The 20,520-nt window shown below is 42.7% G+C and overlaps 1 protein-coding gene across 1 annotated transcript in view; it reads right to left on the bottom strand.

Annotated features, from left to right (window-relative positions):
• The window catches only part of LOC144260544 (palmitoyltransferase ZDHHC11-like), a 71,540-nt gene extending 58,883 nt beyond the window's left edge, over positions 1–12,657 (bottom strand). Inside the window, exon 1 of the mRNA XM_077809196.1 lies at positions 12,357–12,657. Within this exon, the coding sequence (XP_077665322.1) occupies positions 12,357–12,566 (210 nt within the window). The 5' untranslated portion in view covers positions 12,567–12,657. The remainder of the gene's footprint in view (positions 1–12,356) is intronic.
• Between the last annotated feature and the right edge of the window lie 7,863 nt (positions 12,658–20,520).

The following is a 20,520-nucleotide window of genomic DNA, read 5'->3' as shown; positions in this document are numbered from 1 at the left end:
TATGTCAAGTCGACTTACAGCCACCGTAGCAATTATCCCAGTGGTTCATATCCACACTACCCTTCCTCTGTTGATGGTGCGGATCCTCACCACGAGAGCTTCCACCAATTTAAGAGGGGCAGTGTGGGGGATTGAGAGCCTGGGCTTTCAGCTCCACAAGCAGCTCCCTCCTGGGAGTGCCTCAGACTTGGGCTCCCAGCGGGGAGCTCCGCGCCCAAGCTGCATTGGGAAGCCAAGAGCCAGGGGGTGAGGGCAGCCAGGCTTCCCAGGAGGAGCCTCTAGGCAGCAGCCTGGCTGGCAGTGGGAAGCTGGGCAGGCACAGCCCAGCTTGAAGAGAGGAGCCCAGACAGCTGGTCTGGGAGTCAGGGGTAGCCATGCTCTGAGCACAGGTGCCAACTTTCCTTGGCGCCGGTGGGTGCTCGCGTCCCCGCGTCCCCCCCGTCCCCGCCTCAACTCCACCCCCTCCCTGCCCCATTGGACCCCTCCCCAAATCCCCACCTCGGCCCTGCCTCTTCCCTAAGCGTGCTGCGTTCCTCTTCCTCCCCCCTCTCTCCCAGCGCTTGCCTCGCGAAACAACAGTTTCAGGGCGCAAGCGCTGGGACGGATGGGGGAGAAGCAGGACATGGTGACGTGCTCAGGGAAGGAGGTGGAGCGGAGGCGAGCTGGGGCAGGGGGGCGGGGTGGGGAGGTGCCGGTGGGTGCAGAGCACCCACCAATTTTTCCCTGTGGGTGCTCCAACCCCGGAGCACCCATGGAGTTGGCGTCTATAGCTCTGAGAGGAGCGGACACAGCCTGGCTGGGAATGGGGAGCCCAGGGACAGCTGGGTTCTAGCTAGAGCACCCCACCCACCCTGGTGACAGCCCAGCTTTCTTGTCAATTTCACAGTTCCGCGAAACTGACAAGAATGACAGCCAACAGCCGATGTGCGTAATGCAGCATCTACACAGACACTGCGTCACCCTAAGTATACCAACATACTCCTTAACACCTTTCGTGCAGCTGGAGTTATTACATCGGTGTAGTTGGGCACTTACATCGGTGGGAGCAAGGCTATAGTGTGTACATTAACATAATTAGGTCGACGTAAGCAGCAGATACAATTTGAGAGCACAAGTCTCTATGCATAGTTTTTCATGGGCATGAAGTGAATGTGCCGTATGAAGACCAGCACCTGCAAAGACTCATAGAAATGAGATGGACTGGTTACCTGAAAATCTTAGAAATAATCCTCAATAATTTGGAAGAGATTCAGAGTATTTGTCAAACTTTGTGAATGGATACAACAATCTATCCACTGAAGCATGAGGGCTGTTGAAAAGAATTTGGATGATTTGCCAACTTTCCTTAGCTGAGATTATAAAAACAGTTTTGAAAGTTTTTGCTCCTATGAACAATTACCTTCAAAAGGAATGGATGCACCTTGCTAAAAGGAGTTGAATCGATTACTGGTGCCTCTGAAGAACTTCAAATATCTCTTTAAAAAATTTTTGTTTTCTTCATAGATTTCATCCAAGCACATGGTTTTGAAAGATCCATGTGACGAAGCATCAACATTAAGATGTGCCACTGAAAGAGCCAAAGCACTGCCCCCAAATTTTCAAGAATCCATAGTCACTAGCCACATACAGGATTTCAAAATGTAAATTAGCATTAGTGGTCCAAGATTAATCATAAATTGATTGATCAAACCAGGGTGAATTCCAAAGGAGATTTTTGGAGAAGAACTCCAAGTTATACAAAAGCTTGTCAGCAATCTATTCCTCCACCTCTCCAGGCTTCTTGAAATTGGAACACTGCATGCTTTGATTGACTTACTTGGATTGGATATTGAGAAGATGAAAGTTAAAATGACTGTATTGAAACCAATGATAAGTAAGAGAAATTGAAAAGAATCTGAAGACGTTCTAGATCAGTGGTGGACAACCTGCAGAGACGTGCTGGCAGCCGCTTCCCGGCCAACGGGAGCTGTGGGAATGGCGAACCACAGCCACTGGGAGCTGCAGGTGGCCGTGCCTGCAGATGGTCAATGTAAACAAACTGTCTTGTGGCCCACCAGCAGATTACCCTGATGGGCCACATGTGGACCGCGGGTCGCAGGTTGCCCACCACTGTTCTAGATGCTGCCATGGAAAAGAGTCTTTCCAATTTGTTTCTGAAATGTCAATTGTGGTCTTGTTGTTTGGTGCATTAACAGCAGCTTGTGAGATTTCCTTTTCTTGTTTGAAAATAATTTTACCTCACCAAAGGATGAGCATGACCCATGAAAGTAAGAGAAAACAAATTCTCCTGTCATACAAAAGTGACTTCAAAACTGAACCTAGATATATCTTTGAAGAAGAATTCAGATGCCATTATCCAGGACAACTTCAAGTTTCTATGAACAATCTTTACATAACACAGCAATTTCATATTAAGATCTATACTTTTATATTTCTGAATCTTTGAATTTTTTGAATGCTTGAATATGTTACACTGAATGATCACAAATATGTAACTTATTTTTCCTGATTTCACAACCATAACATTTTTAGAGAGGCTTCTGGATGACACTGTTTTTCACTAACTACATGAACTTCTGAAGGCAAGCACAACTGCCCCTCTTGTCATGCAGTCTAACCCACCTGCTTTGCCCCATGTCGATGTCATAGCTACAGGGCTTTCAGCAATATCTTTTAAAAGGTTGCAATCCAAGAATATGCATTAGAGCAGAAAATATGAATTAGTAATCATTATTCATTTTATTCAGATCTACTGAGAAAGTGTGATTATTTTGACACATTCACAATTTGAGCTACACTGAACCATTAGCCCTTTTAGACACTTTGTTAAGATGCAGAAACAGAAGCAGAAAACTGATTATATTCATATACTGCAAAGTAGTTATTTTCAGTATTATTTTTATTACCCACAGGGTTTATTATTCATGTAGCCATAAGCACACAGGGCAGTTATTAATACTTATTCTGCAATACCTAAATATCCTGTTTACTCAGTGATGCTCATAATCAAGCTGTCTCACTATGAAGAAATATCTAAAAAGCAGAACATGTCATTTTCAGCTTCCCTTTATCATAAACACTTGCATTTACAGATCTGAAAATCCTGGATTCTGGACTCCAATTTTCATGTTACAGAGAAACTGTTCGACTATTCCTCCTCCCCCATTCTTATGGTAGATTTCATGACAATACTTGCATAGCTTCTTAAGGTGGTCTCAAATGTGATCTCAGAAACAGATCTTCCCTCCAGTCATTCTTTCTCTCTTTCACTAACTTCAGAGTCTGCCTCAACCTTGTTAAACATATTCCTAAAAGCCAGTGAGATCAAACCATACACTGGTCTGGCTGCCTCTTTTTTGCCACACTTTATCACGTTTCTTTCATTGGATCTTGCACAACAACCTGCCTCAATTAAGTTCAAAAGCATTCAAAATGACCTTGCGGAGCCTGTCTGGTAACCTACACAGCAGTCTGGTATAGCTGTGCAGAAAATCTAGCTAGTCGTCTTCGCTGTTCCCCAAGCAATAAAAGGTGGAAAAGAACACGTTACGTGGCCCAGCAGCAACCAATTGAACTAATTAAGAAGTAGGCTCTACCCATTCCCTGCCTCCTCTCTTGATGTTATTAGATGAAGTAACAGAAGGGAGTTGACAGGAAGGTGGCCATGACGTAAGGCAAGGATTGCCACTTTTTATACAGATTTCAGAGTAACAGCCATGTTAGTCTGTATTCGGAAAAAGAAAAGGAGTACTTGTGGCACCTTAGAGACTAACCAATTTATTTGAGCATAAGCTTTCGTGAGCTACAGCATCCGATGAAGTGAGCTGTAGCTCACGAAAGCTTATGCTCAAATAAATTGGTTAGTCTCTAAGGTGCCACAAGTACTCCTTTTCTCTCTTTATACGTTACCTGTTTTATGTTGATCCTCTCCAGATTGCTGAACTTCACTTGAAAACGAGTAACAAAAGGCCAACTCCCAAAGAATCCATCCACAATTTACACTAGCCACGTCATATGTCGAGACAGGATCTTGTAAACTTAGTTTGTACTATAGATTCCAGTGCAGTGTAGACATGTTCAATGAAGCTAATAATTAAATATGAAGACTTGACTGAATGCAGTAATTAATAAATTCTCAGTAACCTGTACCCTATATGGGAAACAAAAACTATAGAACCTGTATCTTACCTAATTAGAATTAGGTTAAAGTGAGCAACAACAACAACAAAAATCAATCAGAAACTTTTGTTTCCCCCAAGTGTAACAGAAAACAGGAACAGGTTGTGAAACAAAACCAGCACTAGGACAGAACAGAGACAACAAGAGCAAAGCTTACTTCAGGTACTATACACTGACTTGACATTTGACTTTACTTCCTCTCCTTCTACAGCATAGGAGTTAGACTAGCTTTTTCTTCCAAGTGCAAGGAACATGAAAATTGAGGGTGCCACATACAAGCCACTCACATGTGGGTGCTCTTCATTCAACAGTGTGAGAAGTGTGGCTGCACACCATGATTCTTCAAACACCATTTTGTAAAGTGAAACTGTAGGAAGCTTTTCACATCACTTCTAAAGTTCTTAAGAGATCACTTCAGCATAGCAAAAGCCAAAACAAACAAAAAACCCCAAACCCCCAACACACTCTACTTTGAGCAGTCACCAAACCACAACCTCCCAAATGTTTTCTGGAAAATTCCAACTCTACCCTTGGGCCAGCATTAGCTAGTATAATTAGTTAAACTTGTAATGATGAAATAAAATGAACCCTGCCACAAAGGCATGCTACCCTTTTGTACTTTGCTGGAAAAGGATACTATATACAGTAGAACCTCAGAGTCATGAACACCTCAGGAACGGAGGTTGTTCGTAACTCTGAAATATTGATAACTCTGAACAAAACGTTATGCTTGTTCTTTCTAAAGTTTAGAGCTGAACATTGACTTAATACAGCTTTGAAACTTCACTATGAAGAAGAAAAATGCTGCTTTTAACCATCTTAAATTTTAATAAAACAAAACACAGAAACAGTTTCCTTACCTTGCCATTTAAAAAACAAAACAAAACCACTTTCCCTTTATTTTTCGAATAGTTTTTAAACACAATACTGTACTGTATTTGCTTTTTTTTTTTTTTTGGTTTGTTTCTACTGCTGCCTGATTGCGTACTTCCAGTTCCAAACGAGGTGTGTGGTTGACTGGTCAGTTCGTAAATCTGGTGTTTGTAACCCTGAGGCTCTACTGTGTTCAGGACACTGCCCAATACAGGAAACAACAGAGACTATGACGGAACAAAAGTGCCTCTCAAAAGACATCAAACCTAATAAATATGAACTTTGACCATTATATTGTCTGTGGAAGACATTTCAGCAAGAATGAAAAAATGTGGTATACGATTATACTGAATTAGAGTGTCTAGCAACTTTTCTGTGAATTTGTGGATGTCCATTTGAGGCAATAAAAATAGCTGCCTGCCAGACAAACTTAGAAAATGGAGTATATGAAAATCCCTTAATCCCACTTGTTATATTCTTATATATAGCTGATATAAGCAAGTATAGCAGGTATTCAAGCTCAACAGAATGGAGTTAAATAAAGTAGTAATGAGACTGCCCTGACCATTCATGCGTAGCCCTTTAGTCTCGCTCACCAGTATCAAAAAAAGCATTCATGAGGAAATAACTAAAGAGGTCTATCATCATATATTAGTAGGGCCCTACCAATTTCACAGTCATAGGATTTTAAAAATAATACATTTCATGATTTCAGATATTAAAATCTGAAATTTCACAGTGTTGTAACAGTAGGGGTCGTGACCCAAAAAGGAGTTGGGGGTGGGGGTCACAAGGTTATTGTATGGTGGGGGTGTGGTACGGCAACCCGGCAACCCCTGTTGCTGGCGACGGTGCTGTCTTCAGAGTGGGGCGGCCGGAGAGTGGTGGCTGCTGGCTGGGAGCCCAGCTCTGAAGGCAGAGCTGCCACCAGCAGCAGTGCAGAAGTAAGGGTGGCATGGCATGGTATGGCTACCGTTACGTCTGCGCTGCTGCCTTCAGAGCTGGGCCCTTGGTCAGCAGCTGCCACGCTCTGGCTGCCCATCTCTGAAGGCAGCAGCGCAGAAGTAAGTGTGGCATGGTATGGTATTGCCACACTTACTTCGATGTTGCTGCTGGTGGGACGCTGCCTTCAGTTCTGGGGGCCCAGCAGAGAACGGTGGCTGTTGGCCAGCTGCCCAGCTCTGAAGGCAGTGCAGAAGTAAGGGTAGCAATACTGTGATCCCCCTAAAATAATCTTGCAACCCCCCTGCAACTCCCTTTTGGGTCAGGACCCCCAATTTGAAAAACACTGATCGCTCCCGTGAAATCTGTATAGTATAGGGTAAAAGCACATAAGAGATCAGATTTCACGGGATGAGACTCAATTTCATGGTCCGTGACACGTTTTTCATGGCCATGAAATTTGTATGGCGCTGTACATTACTAATATCCACAATTGCCTGGGCAATCCACCAGGACAATAACAACAGAGTCACATGTAGAATCATGAGAAATAGTAGATGGGATCTGCTCTGGGATGGACAACTCCAGGATTTTTCATTCAAAAAAAAAAAAAAAAAAAAAAAGTGTTTTATTTTATTACTTAAACAGCCTGCCTGCAAGCATTAAGTTAGTGGTCTCAACATAGGCTCCACCTACCAGGAGTTGAGTCTCAGTTTCCAATAAAGCAGAAAGTCAGGGGAGGAGACTTTGGCTCTGCGGCCCGAGCATGCATCAACTCTTCTCCCTCAGGATCAAATCTGTTGTCATTTTTGGAGCCTCCACACTTGGAGCCCCATTTACTTCCATCACCTGATGATAGAGTCCCTCTGCTACAGGACTCATTGTAGTACAAATCTCTACCAGCATGCAAAGAGTTATACCCTACGAAAACCATCCCCCATTCCCAATTAAGCAGGCAGCTTGTCCTCAGAGAAGTCCTATCCTGGCAAGAAGAGAAAGTGCTTAGCCAAGAGAAGACTAAGAAGAGACACCCACCACAATTTCACAAGCCTACAGGTAAGTAAAATGGGGTGGGATGTGGAGAAAAGGAACTTTGAAAGGTAAGAGTCCTATGCAAAATGTCTCACTTATTCGGGGAAGAAAGAGGGAGGTCTTCACCTAATCACAGACACTTCATTCTTGGGGACCACAAAAACAATAGAGCCTCACCCTGTTATTCAACCTACCTAGACTGGAGCCCCTCCTGAGATCTTGTGCTCGGGGAAGTAGGAGGAGGAGACAGGTGAAATCCAATAGTGCAGAAGGTCCTCCCCTTAATGCCTCACATGGGACAGGGTACAGTGGTGAATTGCAGAGAACTACAAGCATTACAATGGATTTGTTTTTCAGCATTTTTTTTTAAACCATTCAGGGTATGTCTACATGGCAACCAGATATCTGTGGCTGGACCGTGCCAGACAACTCAGGTTCGCAGGGCTTGGGCTGCAGGGTTGTTTCCTTGCTGTGTAGACTTCTTGGCTCAGGCTGCAGCCCAGGCTCTAGGAGCCTGCAAGGTGGGAGGGTCTATATAGAGAGGAAACAGCCCCACAGCCTGAGCCCCGTGAACGCAAGTCAGCTGGCAAGGGCCAGCTGCAGGTGTGTAGTTGCTGTGTAGACAGACCCCGAGTCAAAACTCGCCCAACCCAGGCATTACTTTTATTTAGCCTGAAGTATGCTAGACACTTTACAGAACACAGTAAAGGCATGAACCCTGCCCCAGAGAGCTTCCAATCCAAATGTACATTTATAACATTAAGTTATAACTAGTAAACAGAGGGTGGGAGCATGGAGAAAGAACAAAGATTATGGTTAACACCATGCAATTGCTTGTTTATCTTTGTCTGCATGTTGCAACGAGCAGGGGATCTGATGCAGTGCAGAAAGCTGAACAAGGAGATCAGAAGGGTTAGCATAAAGGCTGTAATCCCACAGAGTGAAGATGGGGACTGGAAGAAGAGGAAAATTGGGACATGAACCACAGCTCCCTATGTGCACAGAAAGCATCTAGCACATTTAAACAAAACAAACAAGTGAAAGAAGAAGGAGATGACAGAAGTTGTAGGAGGGTAATGTGGGTCAGGAACATACAGAGTGAGACAAGGATACAGATGGTGCATTCTCTTTCCTCTTCCTCTTCCTTCTGAAGACTAAGAGGGGAAAACCAACCCGACAGCTTTCTTTGACAGGCTAACAAGCTTTGTGGATAGGGGAGGGGTTGGGAAAGCGGTAAACATGGTATATCTTGACTTTAGTAAAGCTTTTGATACTGTCTTGCATAACCTTCTCATAAACAAACTATGGAAATGCAACCTAGATGGAGCTACTATAAGGTGGGTGCAAAACTGGTTGGAAAACCGTTCCCAGAGAGTAATCATCAGTGGTTCAGAGTCATGCTGGAAGGGCATTACGAGTGGGGACCCACAGAGATCAGTTTTGGGTCTAGTTCTGTTCAATATCTTCATCAATTTTTTAGATAATAGTATAGAGAGTACACTTATAAAGTTTGCGGATGATACCAAGCTGGGAGAGGTTGCAAATGCTTTGGAGGATAGGATTAAAGTTCAAAATGATGTGGACAAATGCTTCCCGCAGCTCCCATTGGCCGGGAACGGTGAACTGCAGCCTTTGGGAGCTGCAAGTGGCGGTATCTGCAGACGCTCAGGTAAACAAAGTGTCTTGCAGCCCGCCAGGGGCTTACCCTGAAAAAGCTGTGAACCAAGTTTGGGAACCCCTGGTCTAGATGAGTGCAGGGGACCTGACTAGATGACCTCTCAAGGTCCCTTCCAGTCCTATGATTCTATGAAGTCTGGAAGTAGCAGGAATGGGAAGGCACAATCTCAGTTCCTGTCTCTCCCCCTGTCCTCGTGGCAGAAGGAGAAAGCACTGAGAGAAGTCAGTGGCACAGCACGGGGGCCAGGTACCGGTCAGTTCTGGCACACACTATTGGGTAGAAGATAGAACGGTCAGATTTTTACTAGTTTTTGCTGATAGACTAAATATTTCAAAGAGCACAGAGACGAAAAAGAGGGAGGTCTGGCCGTGGATTGCATAGGGTGACCAGATAGCAAGTGTGAAAAATTGGGACGCAGGTGGGTGGGGGTTAACAGGTGCCTATATAAAAGACAAAGCCCCAAATATGGGGACTGTCTCTATAAAATCTGGTCACCCTAGAATGGCGGGCGGGCGGGAGGGAGGGAGGGAAGGAAGAAGGCAGCAGGAAGGGGATCAGAGGTGAAAAGTAATGAAGGCAGGGACAAAGGGGCATGGGAAAGGGGAGAAAGAAGGTCACCAGAAGCAAGGGGGCAGATGAGATGGAGCAGTAAGAAATCAAACACAGTTAAAAGGCACTAGAACACAGTACAGAAATCAAGTGAGGCAGGGAAGTGGGAAGTCAGCCTTTTATCTAAAATGAGGCAAGTGAATCATATGAGAACTCAGGGAATGGGAGTGAAGTTGTGTAGTGATGACAGAGGGACAAGTCTACAGGCTCTAGAGGTCATGTCTGCTGTTCAGTGGAGTCCCAGCAGCTCTTTGTAAAATCCAGCACCCGTTATCTTGGTGTCTGGTGGAGAGCGAGGAGATGGGATCCAGGGGACGCCCCTCCAGCAGCTGTAGACTCAGGCAGCAGAGCAGGGTAGTGTAGCAGTTGGAGGGAATGTGGAGTCTCAACTTATGGACAATATATAGGTCCTCATACTCATGGATGCCCCCTCTTACTCATGGATGTTCTGGTGTTAACTTGTGTTTAAAGTTGTAAACAAGTAATCTCTATCAGAGGCATCAAGCATTATCCCTAAAGAAGGCCACAGCCAATCTTCAGCTATGAGATATTCACCGGTCACAGATGTGACCAACTGGAAAAAAATGTCTATTATCTTTATGAATATTATGTGTGACTCAGTTTCCCTGTCCAATTTTGTATTGCAGCTTGGCTGAATCAAAGAAAGCTCTAAATACGATGTTACAGAACCTAGTAAGACAGATAAAACAAACACAGCCTCCTTTGAATCTGGGTAACAATGGTTAGAATATCAAACGATGGGAGAATTTACCTTCTTGGCTCCATCCAGGTTAGGATACATTACTTTTACACAGGTAAAGCCTGAGCTCAAAAGGCCCTTACCAGTTAAAAAGGTACCTCTGCCAGATAGGATGGGGCTTTTTGGGTGATCCGAGAGAGGCTGAGCAGGGATGTGTCAATGAAAAGGCTGACAGACAGAGAGACAAAAAGATTAGGTGGCAATGCAAGCACTGTAAATTGGTTCTCCAAACTCAGAGACAGGGAATAAACCAGACCTACCTGAGCTACAGATAAAGGGAATATGCAAGTAAAAGCCTCTGTTATTTTACATCTACTTTTCTAAGCACTTTGCAAAACAAATCATACTTGGTTTTGAAGAAGTTGTTTTTGTCTCTCTACAAACGTATGCTGTCACATAGGCTCCCAAAGAGAAACCCTAACCAATAGTTTCAGTCTCATATGGATTATTCCTAAGTGGTTTCCTCTCTTTAGTAATTCCCTCCAACCCAGGAGCAAAAGATCCTTCTGTTCAGTTAAATCCACAGTTTACACTAGCAGTTCTCTTTTGTTCCCTTTAAGCAGTAGCCTTAGCTCAAAAGCCCTATTTCCTTATGAGATTTCCCAGCAAACAGTTGTAACTAATATCTAGTTAACTTCAGGCATCTGAAAAAGGCCATTTTATTGCTTCTCCACAGGTTCAATGCTTCATTACCATTGCAAGTTGAAGCAAAGGGTTTATGCATATCTTCACATTATTTTATGTGCACACATCCTCTTCTATTGGAGTGGGTAGGGTTATGAATTTTCATAGGTTGTGCTATCAGTAGACCTCTCAAGAAGTTTTAGTCTATAAAATGCTGCCACACCTATAAATGTGAGAGGAAACCAAAGCTTATTAGCCTTGACCAGTTACTGTAACTGTTTTATCCTGTACCTGGTGATCACGATACCACCTCTTCAAGAATTCTTCTAAAGCAAATAGTAACAGCAAAAGTAGCACACCAAACTGGCACTCCCTGTGCAGTATTCAACTAGTAACACAATCATCGGCATACTTTGAACTTAGTTGATGTCAGACTAGTGGACCCAGGAGAAATTCTGCCAGAAATAGATGAACACAGCCATAAGTAACCCGTAAGGAAAACGCCCCTCTCAAGCCTACAGTAACACTGCCTTCCTTTTTCCATTTTGGTCAGGCTTCTTGTTTTCTTTACTTCTATGTAAATACCACCACCTCAGGCAGCCACCATCTTACTTACTTACAATGATGCAGCAGCAGCAGGGCCATGCATAAAATGTTCAATGTCCCCCAAAACCAGTCACTGATGAAAATGCAAGTCATTTGTGAAACGGGGCATTGCGTATCACAGCAAAGTTATTTGGGGAATCCAGAGCACAAGGTGCTCTAGACATGGATCATTATTTTGCTTTTCATGTAAAGAAAGAGGCTTTTTTCTTTGCTGGAATTTTAAAACATCTTCAATAGTTCTGCAGTGTAAAAAAATGTTTTTGTTGCTTAAAATGTACATGAAACATACAAGCTCGGCAGACATACTTATATAATTGGATTTTAAAGCACTAGTTTTTCTGCTTTGTGATTTGTTTTTTCTTATTTGCTGTGGCATAGACTTGAGAGTATTCAAAATGAGACCCTGAAAGTAATCAAGCAAGGCAAATGTACTACCTTGCCATATGATGCACCTTTATAATGAACCAAGATACAGTGAAATTCCATTTATAGTGAAATAGAATGAAAGTCCAAATGTTTAAAAACTATTTCTGACAGGGCACTTTTGCAACTAGTCTGATCCCAAAGTTTATTCTGTTGCCAGTTCGGATACATTATGCTAATGGTAATGCAGGTCGTCCTCACAGAAATGGTGAATTGGTGAAAGAGCTCCAGCCTCTAACAGCACTCCTTGCCAACTACTGACTGATGTTAATGTGTAGAAATAAGAAAGGGGGTTTCAAAATTTCAAAAAGAGAATAGTAGGAGTACATATAATATTCCTATGTGTGGTCTTTAGAAATGTGGACATGCTACCTGTATGAAAATAATGAGTAATATTTATGCTTATCCTGGAGTTGCAAAGCACTAGCAACTTACTCTGGTTCCCCTGCCTAATTGCTATGTTCTAAATTTTACTCAAGTTTGATTTAATTTTTTTTTTAAATTTTCTTTTTACTAAATTACTAAAGATTTGGGCGGGGGTGGGGGGGGAAGGAAAAAGGTTTCCAAGTCCAACTGAAACAAATCTGGGTATACATTACAACAAAATACAACAACAAATATGCAACTTACCCAGTACCAAAATATGCAGCAGCATTGACAATAATGATCAACAAATCCCAAAGGTTTATAATGATACAACAGGATGCTTTGATATCCTTTTGAAAATCTAGACCTTTGTGGATTGCAAACATTAGAAATGCAGCAAGTAGGTGAACTCATGTCAGACGTTGTCTTTAACAAGGAAAAAATTAAAGGAAAACAATCCTCCTCCGCTTTCATTAAGTCTCTGACTTTTGACTAGATTAATACAAGATTTCAGCTGTCAATTATGTCAGATTAAAGGCTTTTCAAAGCACCAAGAGCACTTTCAAATAAGATGAATAGTAACTCCTGTCTTTCTCTGCTCTGTTTTAAAAGAGAAACTCAAGTTCTAAGCTTTTGAGTTGAAGAAAGAGGAAACCACAACGAGGAAGTGCAAACGGTTGGTGAGAAGGGTCACATCTGAGTAAAACGTTAGCATTGTCAGGAGAAAATTAAAAAAAAATTCCATCTTCAATGGCAGCTCTAATACTGTACTTCACACACATTACTTCAGTTTCTCTTCCCACACACACAGCAAAATCAATTAGAGAGTCACACACTTTGTTGCTTCTGTAGCTGAGTGCATTATACACACCAGGGACACCTTGCATCCTTACATTCCACTTTACAAGATTCCTGGTAGCCACCCTCCTCTCTGTATTTCAGCAACTCCTGAAACCTCCCCTCTAAATCCTCTTCTCACGCCAGGGGCTCTGTGTACCCCTCATTCCTCTTACCATACCAGGGATCCCCACTGTCTCCCCATCTAGGGTTCTATGTAACCCCCATTTACCCCTTCTCCCATCCTAGGTGCTCTGTGCCCACCCCCCATACTAGGGACTCCATTCTCCCTCCCTGTCAGGCATTCTGTGCGCACCCTAGTCCCCACTATGCCTCCCTACTCCTCCCAATCCCCATGCTTATTTTATTACACTGGAAGGTGTCAATGGCTGCCATCCACTGGTTCTTTGAGCTACAGAAATTTACAGAGCTGGCTGAAGCTGCTGGCTCTGCTAAACAGATGGAAGGAGGGGTGGGGTGCTGTGTGCCCCTCATTTCCCTCTTCTGGTTTTCCAATTTCCCCCAAAATCAACAGGATTCTGCCTGCTGATGCCTAGAACATTTTCTGAAGCTTTGGCTTTGATGGGATGCGGTGTTCAAAAAATTAGCACATTGCATCCACACAGAGAAATAAGAAAAGGAGTACTTGTGGCACCTTAGAGACTAACCAATTTTCTTTTTGCGAATACAGACTAACACGGCTGCTACTCTGAAACACAGAGAAATATTACTGAGCTGAGTATATGGTCTTGCAAGCTTGGCCAGTAAGTCTTGTGAGAAAGAATTTGAAGTGCTTATAATGTAAGTTTTACTCAGTATGGATCTATTAATTTTATTTTTTTTAAATCAGAGACTATGGGGAATTTAGATTCCTCCCACTCCCAACACTATCCTCTTCTTGGTTTCAGGCAACAGCCCCAATACTTGCTGATGAGTTAACCCTTTCAACTTCCTCAGGGCTGCAGAAATGGCAACTGCAATAGGCTCCAACGCCTATCACAACCTACTACAACTATCACCCAGGTTTAATGGTGGAACTGGGACAGACAGGGAAGATACAGGGAAAGGGCAGTACTGCAGGAATCTGCATGTAAGGACCACATTCCCTGGATTCTGCAAAGCTATGCTCCAAATGGGACTCGCTGCACCATGGGCTGCTTAGGCATTTCTGCCTCTGTGCAAAGCCATCAGCCATTCCTCCCATCCACAGAACAATCATGAAATGCTGCAGATGTCACTGCAGTTCTGAAGTAGCAACAGCAGCCATGGAATAGCTCTACTGCCCCCAATTGCACAATGTATCACACCTCAATAAGATCCCCATGTACAGGGTGACCAGACAGCAAGTGTGAAAAATCGGGATGGGGGTTGGGGGTAATAGGAGCCTATGTAAGAAAAAGACTCAAAAATCGTGACTGTCCCTATAAAATCGGGACATCTGATCACCCTACCCGTGTACCAAGTTTGTCTAGTAGGACTTTGCATCAGGGGAGGGGGAGAGGGTCATAGGAGAAGGATCTGCCTTTATGCCGGCATATTACAGGATATACCTCTTAAAGGGTTCATTTATACCTAATGAAATTAGCAACAGGCAAGCAGCTGTTTATCTGCTACAACACTGCTCTCAAGGCAGTGGGTTTTATTTTACCTGTAGTCCCTTACAGTTGATATGAGTTGCAGAGAAATTAAAAACATTATATGCCTAGCATTCTGATCTTTTACTGGACCAAAATGCTTTTTATAACTGTACCTAGTATGGCTCCAACACAATAAATCTCCTCACTTAGTACAAACTTTGGCAATTAAGTACCACCTGTCTCCAAGACTAGTTGAAACAGACTAGAAGACTTACATTTTACATCAGTTCAGGCACATTAATTTTAATTCTTTAATGCCTTGGAATGCATTTGTCACAGTTCTTTAATTTTTGAAAGGAAATAATTTAGATCAAGTGTAGATAGCTTAACAAAATTAATGCAAATAAATGATTTGACCTACCTCATCTCTTTTGGTGGGTAATACATTTTTCTCATAAAGAAAACAAAGTTTATATTTTAGGCATTATATTTAACTGTTCTTACTTCATTGTCTGTGGAAGGGGGGCAGAAACACCTCCAATTCCCAAGAATGCAATGCAGAACACTGAGAAGAAGCCTTGCTTTCTTTTGAAACCACTGTTGCACTATGGATAAGTGATGCATATTATTTATTGGTACATTTCCAAGCACTAGGGCAGAGGTGGGCAAACTATGGCCCGCAGGACTGTCCTGCCCAGCCCCTGAGCTCCTGGCAGGGGAGTCTAGTCCCCTGCCCCTCCCCCGCTGTCCCTCCTCCCCCGCACTTGCACAGCAGCATGGCTTGCGCTTGCCCACCTCCCAGGCTTTCCAATAAGCCTGTCCTGCCACTCTGAGCGACATGGTAAGGGGGCAGGACGTGGGGTGTTGGATAAGGGGCAGGAGGTCCCGGGGGGTAGTCAGGGGACGGTTGGATGGGGCGGAGGTTAGGCGGGTGGGCGGTCAGGAGACAGGGGGCGTTGGATAGGGGGTGGGGTCCCAGGGGGTCGGGTCCCGGGGGAGGTGGTTAGGGGTGGGGGGGGTCCCGGGAGGGGGCAGTCAGGGGACAAGGAGTAGGGGGTGGGAAGTGGGAGGGGGCGGATAGGGGGCGGGGGCTAGGCTGTTTGCGGAGGAACATCCTTCTCTATCCAGCCCTCCATACCATTTCGCAACCCCGATGTGGCCCTCGGGCCAAAAAGTTTGCCCACCCCTGCACTAGAGTCTCCACCAAAACTAAGAAAGTTAACATAACATTACACACTAATTAAGTTTTATATCAAACTTGATCAATTTTAAATCAAATCAATACTTCTATTAGCTGCCAGTATCTCCAAATTCTCAGCAACCCACAAGTAAGTTTCAAACAGCTCACCTGTAACCTAGTAACAGGCCATATGCACAGCAAAGGAGTATTTACACTGCTAAAAATCCACACTGGAATTTCCCCCACCTTTTTTAAACCTCAGCTTCATGCACCGGCAAAAGAAATCACATGACAGGGTGAGAAATACAACCACCTTTATGAAATCCTTATATTTTAGAACTTTAAAAATCTTTTACAACAATTTAGCAGGCATGAAGCAACTCTTTAAGAGTCTGACCAAGATTTTCAGAAGTGACTAGTGATTTGGAGATTCTCGATTTTTGGGTGTCTGAGTGGAGACCCCTTTAAAGGGACTTGATATTCAGAGAGTAGATGTTCGGCAGTTTCTCAAAATCAGGCCCCTTTAAGGAGTCTCCAGTTGGGCACTCCAGAATCACTAGTTACTCTCTGCATAGGCAGGGGTCTGCCTGCATGGATTCACGGCAGGATCAGGGCCCCGGTTAAAATTATGAATGGGGATACGGAGGGTGGAGCGGAGATCAATCTGAATTTATAAATTAAACCAATTGGATACAGACAGGATGCTACAGAGAAACAAAAAAACAACTATATTTAGTAGGCATGAGTTTATTTTAAGTCTTTGTGACCATCTTCAATTATTTTAACTGCTCAGCCACCAACCGAGCATTGCTCAGACAGGAAATGTTGGGAAAGTGTTTGCTGTCAGACCACAAAGTAGTTGTGCAGTCATAACTTCAAGTAGTTGCACTAAACTAGGATTAGAACTAGGGCTGTCGATTAAATCTCAGTTAACTCATGCGATTAACTCAAACAAATTAATCATGATTAATCACGCTGTTAAAAAACAGAATACCAACTGAAATTTATTAAATATTTTGGATGTTTTTCTACATTTTCAAATATAGCTATTTCAATTACAGTACAAAATACGAAGTGTACAGTGCTCACTTTATATTATTTTTATTACAAATATTTGCACTGTAAAAATTATAACAGAAATAGTATTTTTCAATTCACCCGATACAAGTACAATCTCTTTATTATGAAAATGTAACTTACAAATGTAGGGCTTTTTGGTTACATAACTGCACTCAAAACCAAAACAATGTAAAACTTTAGAGCCTACAAGTCCACTCAGTCCTACTTCTTGTTCAGCCAATCGCTAAGAGAAATAAATTTGTTTACATTTACGGGAAATAATGCTGCCTACTTCTTAATTACAAGGTCATCTGAATGCGAGAACAGGCATTCACATGGCACTGTTGTAGCTGGCATCGCAAGACATTTATGTGCCAGATGCGCTAAAGATTCATATGTCTCTTAATCCTTCAGCCACCATTCCAGAGGACATGCTTCCATGCTGATGGCGCTTGTTAAAAAAATAATGCGTTAATTAAATATGTGATCAACTCCTTGGGGGAGAATTGTATGTCTCCTGTTCTGCTTTACCCGCATTTTGCCATATATTTCATGTTATAGCATTCTCGGATGATGACCCAGCACACGTTGTTTGTTTTAAGAACACATTCACTGCAAATTTGACAAAATGCAAAGAAGATACCAATGTGAAATTTCTAAAGATAGCTATAGCTAGTGTGACCAGACAGCAAGTGTGAAAAATCGGGACAGGGTTGGGGGGTAATAGGCACCTATATAAGACAAAGCTCTGAATACTGGGACTGTCCCTATAAAATCTGGACATCTGGTCACCCTAACTACAGCACTCAACCCAAGATTTAAGAATCTGAAGTGCCTTCCAAAATCTGAAAGGGATGAGGTGTGGAGCATGCTTTCAGAAGTCTTAAAAGAGCAACACTCTGATGTGGAAACTACAGAACCCAAACCACCAAAAAAGAAAAATAACCTTCTGCTGGTGGCATCTGACTCATGATGATGATGAAAATGAGCATGCGTCAGTCTACACTGCTTTGGATGGTTATCAAGCAGAACCCGTCATCAGCATGGATACATGTCCCCTGGAATGGTGATTGAAGCATGAAGAGACATATGACTCTTTAGTGCATTGGCATGTAAATATCTTGCGACACTAACTACAACAGTGCCATGCAAATGCCTGTTCTCACTTTCAGGTGACACTGAAAACAAGCAGCAGGCAGCATTATCTTCTGCAAATGTAAACAAACTTGTTTGTCTGAGCAATTGGTTGAACAAGAAGTATGACTGATTGGACTTGTAGGCTCTAAAGTTTGACATTGTTTTATTTTTGAATGCAGGGGGTTTTTTTGTACATAATTCTACATTTGTTAGTTCAACTTTCATAATAAAGAGATTGCACTACAGTACTTGTATTAGATTGATTGAAAAATACTATTTCTTTTGTTTTTTACAGTGCAGATATTTGTAATAAAAAATAAAGTAAGCGTTGCACACTTCGTATCCTGTGTTGTAACTGAAATCAATATATTTGCAAATGTAGAAAATGTCCAAAAATATTTAAATAAATGGTATTCTGTTATTGTTTAACAGTGCAATTAATCGCAATTAATTTTTTTTAATTGCTTGACAGCCCTAATTAGAACATAAGACCCGGACATACTGAGTCAGACCAAAGGTACATCTAGCCCACTATCCTGTTCTCCGACAGTGGTTGATGCCAGGTGCCCCAGAGGGAATGAACAAAACAGGTAATCATCAAGTGATCCATCCCGTCACCCATTCCCAGCTTCAAGACTTTTGCCTTAAATTTTTTTAATTGCTAGACATCACAGGATTGGGAAAATGCAAGAGAAAAAGAGGCATGAACTATATGTCCATTCCTACATAGGAAACAGCTCAAAACTTCATAGTGTTACAAAATTTATAGGAACACATATCATGACAGTTAAGATACAAAAATGAACAGGCTATAGGAGCAGATCTCCATCCCCTACACCAGTTCTATCCTCCTCGGATTTTGCTTTCTGTTAGCCCTGTGTCCTATTGAGGTCTCAATCATGTCTGTCTCAAACAATTTGACTTGTCAGATCATCCTCATCCATTCACATATTTTAATTTCAATTGCTCCCTTGATGTCTCGGTAATGCTCTGTCCATTCCTCTACATTAAAGCAGGTTTTTTTCCCTGTTCTAAAGGAATCCTCACTCCGCCCCACTTTTTTCCAACTTTCACCCTACTGCCCTCATCCCCTTTAAGTCAAAGCTCCTTGAGCAGGCTAGCTATTCCCAGTGTGTTGACTTTACCTTGTTAATCCCTAGTCAATGTTGCTTCTGCCTTCTCCGCAGCACAGTCCTCTTTCTTCCCAAGTCTAAGGGACCCTTCTCTATACTTTCCCTCTGTTTCTCTCATAGCATCATGAGAAGCTGCCTGCAGTGACTCCAGAGCATGAGTACCAACTTCAGGGCAGACTTAAGAAGCAGGACACAAAACTCAAATTGGTTTTGAGTTCTATACTTAGATTTCACCAACCTTCCAATCTAAACTCCTGAGGCACTACAACAGCCTTAGCATGGAGCCACAGACAGTCCAATCTGCCTTGCCGCCGAGGTAAGGTTACCTTTGTGACAGACAGTCCCTTACACTAAGAATCACAACAATATTCAGGTTTCAGAGTAGCAGCCGTGTTAGTCTGTCTTCGCAAAAAGAAAAGGAGGACTTGCGGCACCTTAGAGACTAACCAATTTATTTGAGCATAAGCTTTCGTGAGCTATAGCTCACTTCATCGGATGCATAAAAGTGGAAAATGCAGCGAGGATGTTTTTATACACACAGATCATGAAAAAATGGGTGTTTATCACTTCAAAAGGTTTTCTCTCCCCTCCCCACCCCACTCTCCTGCTGGTAATAGCTTATCTAAAGTGATCACTCTCCTTACGTCTGTGTGTATAAAAACATCCTCGCTGCATTTTCCACTTTTATGCTTATGCTCAAATAAATTGGTTAGTCTCTAAGGTGTAACAATATTCAGGCTACTCCCAGTCCCGAAGGACCAGTCACTTACCCCAAGTCAATTGCACCTTCGATCTTACACCAAAACTATATTTGTAGCCAATTCTATAATAAACTATATTAAAAGAGTTATTAAATAGGAAAAGAACATAAGAACGTCCATCCTGGGTCAGACCAAAGGTCCATCCAGAGAGTTATTTACAAGGTTAAAGCAGGTAAACATACACACACTAATGAGTTACAATCTTAAGGTTCAAAAAGTAATACAAGTTTCTATAACAAGCAAGCTCTTGGGGATTTCTTGCATATGCCTAGTAACTTTGCCCACTAGAGTCCAAGCAGCATTGAAAGCCAGTTCCTTCTTGTTAGGGGGTTTTTATTCCCCTTCTCCCTTGTGCTTGGAGCTGTAAACTCAATTGATGGGAGGAATCCATTTGCATGACTCATCTTTGGGGGGGCAGTGGGAGTGCAGAGCAACAAAGTCTTTTATACTGTTTAACATTCCACCATAGTCTGTCTGGTGCCAATGGGTCTTTCCTGTTGGCAGGATGTAATACCTTCTGTTGCAGAGGGACTTTTCACACTAATCAATGTCTCTCTCTCCTGTCACAGAGGCTCACCAGACAACCATTCAAATATTACCTTACAGCAGGGTAGATTTGATTTAAATCAGGATTTAAATCACTATTCAGGAAGACTCAATTTAATCATGGATTTCTACATAAAAGTGCATTCTTGTTGGTTGTTATAACCTTATTACATATTCTTCACAACTCAGAGACAGATG

Source organism: Eretmochelys imbricata, chromosome 2 (assembly GCF_965152235.1).
Source record: "Eretmochelys imbricata isolate rEreImb1 chromosome 2, rEreImb1.hap1, whole genome shotgun sequence".
NCBI lineage: Eukaryota > Metazoa > Chordata > Testudines > Cheloniidae > Eretmochelys > Eretmochelys imbricata.
Note: the sequence above shows the minus strand (reverse complement) of the source record. Positions and strands in the feature narration are given on the sequence as shown.